The 8,451-nt window shown below is 51.7% G+C and overlaps 1 protein-coding gene across 1 annotated transcript in view; it reads right to left on the reverse strand.

Annotated features, from left to right (window-relative positions):
- OTOP3 (otopetrin 3) overlaps nt 1-2,478 on the reverse strand; it is a 6,489-nt gene extending 4,011 nt beyond the window's left edge. The window contains exons 1-3 of the mRNA XM_009637852.1: nt 2,091-2,478; nt 860-996; nt 84-142 (exon numbers count right to left, since the gene is read on the reverse strand). Coding sequence (XP_009636147.1) covers nt 84-142; nt 860-996; nt 2,091-2,478 — 584 coding nt within the window. The remainder of the gene's footprint in view (nt 1-83; nt 143-859; nt 997-2,090) is intronic.
- Between the last annotated feature and the right edge of the window lie 5,973 nt (nt 2,479-8,451).

Consider the following 8,451-nt stretch of genomic DNA (forward strand, 5'->3'; position numbering starts at 1 on the left):
CAGGAATGAGGGAAATCATAAGCAGACAGAAAGGAAGAGTTTCTTTAGAGGACTAAAGGGCAGTTTTTTCCCCCTCTTTGTACCTGGTGAAGTTGTGCTGGACTTGAATGCAGTCCTTTGAGTGACGCCACAGAAAAAAAGCCTGCAAATCGATAAAAAAACTCAACATGATCAGGGTGAAGCTGGGAGCCTGCTGCACGTGCGGTGGAAATGGACAGGCAGGCAAGAAAGCACGCGTCTGAGTGGGAGCAACCCTGCCTCTGTGCGAGTGGTGCGGGGCATGTGTGTACCTGCACCTCGGTGCTGAGGCGTGTGCTGGCATCCTTAGGTGGCTGCAGCATGTGCGCGCCTGCACTTATGTGGATCTAGGAGATGTGCTTTTCTCTGTCTTATATGTAAGCGGGTATTCGCTGCTGAGGTGGGAGCTGGCTTTTTAGAAAGAGGAGGCTTGGTATCAGAGTAACGAGTTGCAATTGGTGTGAGATACTTTTGTGTGCAATGGATTTTGTTGGGGGATGCGTTAGCAAATCGAGAGGCTGGGACTCAGACTGGTGCAAAGACACCTCCAGCAAAATCTGAAATGTCCTCTCCTCTCTCCCTACTTCGATGCTTCAGAACAAGCTCTTTTGGATCCTACAGCATGTCAGGTATTGCCGGAGTGAATTCTTTCTAAATCTTACTACTTTGTCTCTGGCACGTGAGGAGTGTGAGTGGGTGGTATTTGAAATGCTGTGTGATACTTTAATGCCTGTAATACTCATGAGAATGCCTCACGTGCACCCTCTTCTCCCCACCCCTTGAACTGCCAGGAATGGGACAAAGAGAACAAGCGAGCTTCCAGAAGGGTAAAATGCGGTACCTGGGTGCAAATAAAAAGGATTTCAATGCTGGGGAACACAATTTCCACCCTGGATTTGCACTGGATGAGAATCGTGCTGTAGCCGATCTGAAACACGTTCAGGAGGATGCTGAAACTGCAGAACAGCAGCACTGACCCTGGGCAAACGGCAAAAGCACCAGTAACTAAACAAAGACGTGTCTGTGGAGCTCTGAGCCTGGCTGGGGACTGGGGAGCTCATGCTTCTTGGATTTGAGTGGAGCTGGGGGCCTTCCTCTTTGGAAGTCTCATGCTTCTGAGAGAAAGGGACAAAGGGGAGCCTGATTCCTGAGCCTGGTTGCATGCTTCAGCTGGTTTAAGGTGTTGAGACAAGGCAAGGTATTTTCCTGAGCTTGGATACAAGGTGGGAGCAGGGGTTTGGGCCTTTTCTGTGCAATCTGGAGTGGCAGAGGTAAGCTCATGGCAGGTGATGGTTTCTGCCTTGCAGAGAGAACCCGAGATGAATGCAGATCTGCTGGGGCTTTTGGCAGCACCAGCCTGCAGAAGTTAGGACCCTTTAATTGTTTCTCCCTTTTGCCTTTGACACCTCTCTGCAGCTTTAGGTACTCAGGTACCTTTAATTCTCTGTGCTTAGTTAACAAGACCGTGCGCTAATTAGAAACTCTGTAATAGATCAGAGGCAGGGCTGCTTGGAGAAGTGTCATTTCACAAAGTGGGGCAACTACTGATGGGAAATCTCCCAGGAAAACCTGGGTGTCACTGGGATGTGACTCACTGGCCAGGAATCTTCCCCTGGAAACAGGACTGCTGTGATGTTAAACAAGGACGAGGGTGGCGTGGGGCCGCTGACACCCCTGGAGGGTAAATGTGGTGATTCTCCTCTCATGGTCATGCCTAAAACCTCTCCTGTGTCTCTCCCACCGTGCTCAGTTTCTAGGCTGTGGGTGGGAGATGCCTGGGTTGTGCTTTGGGAAGGGACCACAGAGCAAGGCTGGACTGGAGGCTGAAGAGAAGCCAAGTTCAAGACTTTCCTGGCTGCTCTGGTTCCTCTCTGTGGCATCCACTATGCCCCTGTCTTCCCCCAGCCTTGCACCGCAAGCTTGGCAGGGGACTGGGAGATCCCCATTGCCATAACTACATCTCCTGTGGCTTCTAGCTCTTTTAGTAGTGGGGGAAGAATTTCTTTATCTTCTCTGTCAAGCACTGGAAAGAAGGGGGAAGACATAAGGTGATACATAAAAGCAGAACATACCCCGAATCCAGATTGGCCCAGCGTGGGAGTCCCGGTAGAGCACTGCATGCGGCTGCCGACTGGTGCCCAGCAGGTAGTAGATGATCCAGCACAGGCACAAGAGTTTGAGGATGGAGAGCAGGATCCAGACGTCTGCCAGCGTGATGGCCACGTGGTTGAAAATCATGCTGCTGATGAAGGCACTGCCCAGAAACACCACGTTCATGGCCAACAGCCCTGAGAAGAGCTGCCCGGCTTTCTGAGCTTGCCTGTCCCTCTGTTGTACCGAAGAGCAGTGACGGTACAGCCAGAACTTCTCATAGTGGATCGTGGAGGTGTCTGGAGCTGAGGCTGACCTTCTCTTGCAGTGATGGCAGGACTTTTGCTTTGAGACTTTGTTGCCTGGCATGGCTCATCTGCCTGGGGGTCACCTGCTGTGTTGAACAAAGGGGAGGTTTAAATTAAGACCGATGGTGGGGGACATGCTGAGATGAGATGTGTGCTCTGCTGTAAAAGCCACTTGTGTGGTGACCTCCCTTTTTTGCTTTGCAGCTTCCCCTTCCCTCTCCAGAAACTGGATGAGGGGGGAAAAAAAGAGATTGGTGTTTAGCCCAGGTTGGGCATTAAAAATTTCCTGGTGGACAGAGTCATTGCAGGGCACTGGGAAAAGGCCTTTCTGCCAAAAGCTGTCCAGAGACACCTGCATTAAAATGGATATTTCACATCTCTGCCCTGCCCCACCAGTACTTGGAGCTTTGGGACCAGAGGTACCCAAACAGTTCCCATCCTCATGTTTCACACCTCCTCTGCGTACAGCCCTGGATTCAGGTTTCCTCCTTTCCCTTTGTTGCTTTAAGGATTAGGTGAAAATACAGAGCAAGCTCAGACCTGCTCGAAAATTCAGAGCTGTTTGATTTTGGCTGATAGGTCCAACCTCTTCCTTGTATTGGGCTGTGAGAGTTACACCATGCTCCTCGTATGTTTGCACAAATTGTGGCAGATCTGGAGAGAATAAAAAGAGGGTCTGTAAATTTTGATCTAAGCTGCTGGGAAAAGATCCAACCTCCCACCCAGGCGGGCTGAGATTGGGACAAAGCTAATACCCGTGTTTCTTTCTTTTTCTACTTGTAGCACAGATGAAAAAGCACAGAGCTGTGAGCACACCGACACAGAGGGGTTTGAGGGATTGGCCCAGAGAGCCGTCCAGACCCTGGGAACTTTTCTAACCCACTTTTGGAAAAAATCTCGGTAGGTCTGTATTGCCCATGAGAGATAAATCCCTGTGCTCCTGTACCGCAATCGGGCAAGATCAACTCACTATGTGGAAAGGTGCTTTCACCCCAGGGACCGACTCTGGCTGCAGTGGGGGGTGTCTGGTGTGAAAGCGGACCTGAGATGTGTTTTGAGGGTGGGGGCAATTATGTAGAATAGAATCATTAAGGTTGGAAAAGACCTCCAAGATGGTCAAGTCAACCCCCCCATGCCTACTAATCCATGTCCCGAAGTGCCCTGTCTACAGGTTTTTTGAACATCTCCAGGGATGGTGACTCCACCACCTCTCCAGGCAGCCTGTTTCAATGCTTGACCACTCTTTCAGTAAAGAAATTTTTCCTAATATCCAATCGAAACCTCCCCTGATGCAACTTGAGGCCATTTCCTCTTGTCCTATACATAGTTGGCTTGGGGCTTTGGGGGAGAAGTTGTCTGAGAAGGGGTTGAAATTTCATTGCTTCCCTCCCCGCTTTGCACGTGCACCATGGTGCTCTGTCTCCCTTTGGTTTCCGGGGATTCAGGGCACTTCTGTTAGTGGAGATTGATCCTAAACTCTTCCCCATTTGGCTACAAAACTCTCCTAACTTAATAGCACAGGAGTGAATGCCCTCCCCTCTCCTAAGGCCGTAAATCCTCTGCTTCAGGGTCAGGGGAAGGAGGGGAGATGCCATAAAATCAGAAGGATCAGATGGAAATGCATCCAGGTTGCGTCAGGAGGTACCAAGTGCCCAGAGAAGGCTGTATGCAGCAGCTGCTGCCGTGAGCCCAACCCCTTGACCCCATAGCTGTGTGCTGCTGCGAGCAGCCGAGCCCCAGCCCTTACCTCCCTGCAGCCTCCTGCTGCCTGCCGAGCGGGAGCAGTCACTGGTGCAGCCGTGGTTACAGCCGATGTGAAAACCACTCACTGGAGCGCCACTGGGATGCACGTGAGTCTTTCCAGTGGCCCGAGGTGCAGGTAGAAGCCGTCAGGACCGCTCCCTGCTGAATGGAGCCTCTGCTCCCGGCCCATTGATTTTTCTTTCCACCTTGTGTACTTTGGGTCTATTATTGTCATTACATTAATTACTCAGTGAGAAACTCTTGGCCCTGCTGAGGGCAGCCAATGGGGATCAGCTCCCTTATACAGCTGCTGGGTTGCCCCATGTCAACGGCTGCGGCACAGGATGTGCCAACTGGTAAAACCACAAGCTGCAGTGACTAATTTGTGCCGTGGCTCGGGCGAGTAAAGAGCTAATCTCCTGGCACAGTCTTACACTGGGAGTGCTTAGCCACACTGCTTTGGCAAAAATCCATTTGAGTCCCCCACTCCCTTGTTTTTAGGTAGATGCTAAGATTTTTTTCTTTTTTCTCAAGCATGCCATTACTTTGTGCCTTTATCCAGGGCACAGACACCCAAACTGACCCAGGAGGCAAAACTCACAGTCCAGCCTAAGTGCACGGACGGTGCCAACTTGATGCACCTCTGGCAGACAGGTTGCTGCTTTGGGGGGGTGATGGCTACAACCTGTTAATGCTGACTTCAGAGCGAGACCCTTATGTGCAAACCCCACGGGCTTGGCCATGCAGCGTCAGAGATGCTCTAGGCTCAAGCTGTGCTTTTCCTTTTCTCTTTCCTGTTGCAGAGCGAACTGATTTCTGTCTTGGGACTCTGTAGTGAGCTGATCCTCCTGGTTTTGTGGCTGGCAATGGCTCTCCATGGAAGGAGAGGAGTTGTCTGTGTGTCCCAGGATGAACTCCCAAGCCCTGGGGTTCTCATAGCTGGCAAACACATGAGTTGGGAGTTCAGAGCCACGAAACACTTCCCAAGAAAGCTGATTAGGGGTAGGAGTGGGTGAGGGAGCACAGGTTATCGTGTGTGGGGATGTGACAAAAGGGACGGAAAACAAGAGTGAAAGGGGCTCATTGCTCCCAGGTGAGAACACCCAGCGTGGGCTGGTGTAGCCGTTGCGTTTAATGTCTGCCAGCAAAGCGGTCATGTTTAATGTCTGACCAAAGCTTTGTACTGCTGTGGTGCAGCCTGGATGCCCTGATCTGGGCAGGTTTTAATGACTACCTGTGGCTAGATTTGTTCTGCCTTCCCCCAAAGCATCAGCATCTCCAGCCTGCTCGGAGGACCACGTCCTTCCTCCTTGCGTGGTTGCTCTGGGATCCCCTGAGTGCAGTCAGGCTCTTCTTTGAGTTCCCGGCCCTTCTCTGGACCCCATTCTAGAGCTTAGCAGGGAGCTGGGATCTCCCAAGAGCTATTTGGTGGCCTCTTTGTTGAACAAAGTCAATGATTTACATGTAAGACGATAACAAACCTGGCTGTTTTTCAGTGCACGTGGTCCTAAATTGGGGTGACTGCAGAACTGGGAAATGGAAGCCAGAAGTCTGAATATATCCTGGGGTGAATAAGGTTGAGTGAAACTGGAGGCTTTTCCTTTGAAGATGGGCCTGAAATAAAATGCTGGGACCTGCTGTGCCTCAGTGGTCTCGCCAATGGATCTGTGCATCTGAGCTGCAAAGATGAGGCATCCTCCTAAGCCTGACTTGCCCTCTCATGGCTTTGGAGCTGAGGTTGAACCCAGAGAAGTTGTAAAGCTCTGGGAGACTGGTTAGTCCTCTTAATTTGGCCTTTATGTTGAAGAATAGCAGCTGTTTAACTTGAATGTGTTGACACAAATTTAACCAAGTCATTAAGTAAGCAAAGGTGCAGGAGGGGGGCAGAAAGGGAGAGGATGAGTTGAACTAACTGGATCGATCACATAAATTATTGCCCTGCTCTGCCCTGGAGAAGCTGCCTTTACTCGGAGGCTGAGAGAAAGCTCCTAAATGTTAGGAGTGATGTTTGCCTCTCTGCTATCAGCAGGGTGCTTATAAATGGTGTTATCTGTGCACTTAGCCATAATAACACCCAGGCTGGGTCAAGCGGATCTGTAAACAGGACCCGGCGAGGAAGGAGGTTCATGCCCAGCTGCCATGTTTGCCCAAAGGCTGCATGAGGAGTGCTGTGCACCTCGTCATTCCCTGGCCAGCCCACACCCTTCCTCCTCTGCTGATAACTGCACCAGTGCTGTCTCCTGTGGGACTGGTGAGTGAGCGCATTTTGGGGGTGGCTGGAAAGAGCAACCTCATCTGCATGGATGAGGGTGAGCCCTGCTGCACCGGCCCAGCTCCATCCCCTCGCCGTGGAAGCAGATGGGCTCTGTGGACACGTCCTGGCTTCACTTATGAAGCATGGCTCTGTGTTTTCCCTGTTGGCCCTTGGTGCAGGTTGCTTCAACCTCCTGTCGGCATTGAGTTGCTCCTTGCTGACAAGGGCCCCTGCTTTGGTTGCAGGGAAGTGCAACCTCCACTGCCGACTCCAGCCCTGGCTCCCAGCACACCCTGGAGCCAGTCCTGCTCACAGGCTGCACCTTGCCTTGTGCTGCAAACCTCTTCCTCCTCTCCAGCCTAGTGACCTCCTTGATGCATCCACTTTCCAGCCGTTGCATTGACAGGTAATAATTAACTTGGATTCCTCTCCTGTCCCTGACACACCTCAGAGCAAATCACCCAGATAAAAGGCTGCTTTTTTTTTTCCTAATAAAACAAAACTCGCCCTCAAATAACAGATGATTAAGAAGCAGAGGAAGGGATGCGAAACCCTGGTAGTGGTGGGATGACTCAGTTCTGGCCTTGACTATGACCTTCCTGCTTTTTTCTGAGCAGTGATTTCTGATTTCCTGCTCTTCCACTCTTCCCCTTCTTGCTGCTCCCCCTTGCTGGTTCTGGCATCACGTGCCTCAGGCCAGGGTCTGGATCAGGATCTTTTCAGCACTCGTGAACTGGCTAAAGTCCTGGGGCTGGATCTGCAGATTCTTGAGCTCAGCCAGAGCTGGGCTCTTAACCCTGGCATCCCTTGATGAGTGATTTTTATCAGTGGGGTTCAGTGCTCCCACCAAGCCCCTGCAGCACAGCAGGTCCTCAGCTCACTGCCAGGCCAAGGTGGCTTTTATACCAAAGCCAGCAAGACTGGAAGCCCCTGGCAAGATGTAAGAGCCCCAGGACAGCCCTTTGCTTTCCTGCAGCTATTCATTTGCAATGGCTCCCTTTTAGTCACCCTGCGGCACATCCTTGTCCCCATTCCCCACTCCCTAAAGCAGATCTGATCTCTGCTCCATAACTCATGCAATGGCAGGAGCAGTCAGCAGCATGCTGCTGGTGTCCTCAGGGCCCAGCTCCATTCTCTGCTTTCATACTGGCTTTCTGTTCACCCAGCTCCTGTCCCTCAGTTTCCCTCCATCTAGGTGTGGAAGGTGGAGCTGACAGCAGTGCTTTTCTGCAGGGATCTGTCATGAGGATGTGGGTACAAATGACCAAGAGGGACGGGACTCATGCACATTACTCAGGTACTCTGTGTTTGGGGTGTTCTCCCCTTTCATAAAACTCTCCATCAGGAGAGACGACATCCCCCTCTTTAACTGGGCTGTGAGGAGGTGTGTTCGGGTCCGTAGGGAAGGGGTAGCGATGGGGCAGCCAGCATCAGTCAGCTGCATTGCCTGGTAGCACGCAGTTCCAGGGAAGGGCATGGATCCACGCAATTAGGATGCAGCAGTGCCTGCTCCGGGCTGCCCAGGTTTGGGTGATGTGCCTGGGATGCTGGCTGTGCCAAGGAGTTGCCCAGGGACGTTTGGCTGATCTCCATCGGCCTTGGAGATCGTCCCTTTGCACAGTAACTGACCTCGAGCTGATAACTTCTAGCAGACAATCCTTAAGCACACAGCAGGGCCCATGCTTATGGGGAAACTTTCTTAGGGTCTGGGTTTCTGGTGTGGTGGGTTTTTTGGTTTGTTTTTTGGTGGGTTTTTTTTTGTTTTGTTTTGTGTTTTTCTTTTTTTTTACTTTTTGGACTTGTGGGAGCTCACTCTCCCTCTGTCCCCTGTCTCGGGTATATAGGCAGGGTGATGGCTGTTCCCCTAGCTGCTGCCTCTCCCAGGATGCCTGTATGTGGCTGGAGGGCAGAAGATGAAGGCAGCCCTCGGCTGGAAACCCCTGCTGTCCCTGCGCTTGCAGCCTGGAGATGCCTCAGGTTAGCAAGGGGTCCTTGCAGAGCTTGTGGCATGCCCAGAGTGTTTTGGTTTTCCCCAAA

This window comes from Egretta garzetta, unplaced genomic scaffold (assembly GCF_000687185.1).
Source record: "Egretta garzetta isolate BGI_Z169 unplaced genomic scaffold, ASM68718v1 scaffold34, whole genome shotgun sequence".
NCBI classification, from domain to species: Eukaryota; Metazoa; Chordata; class Aves; order Pelecaniformes; family Ardeidae; genus Egretta; species Egretta garzetta.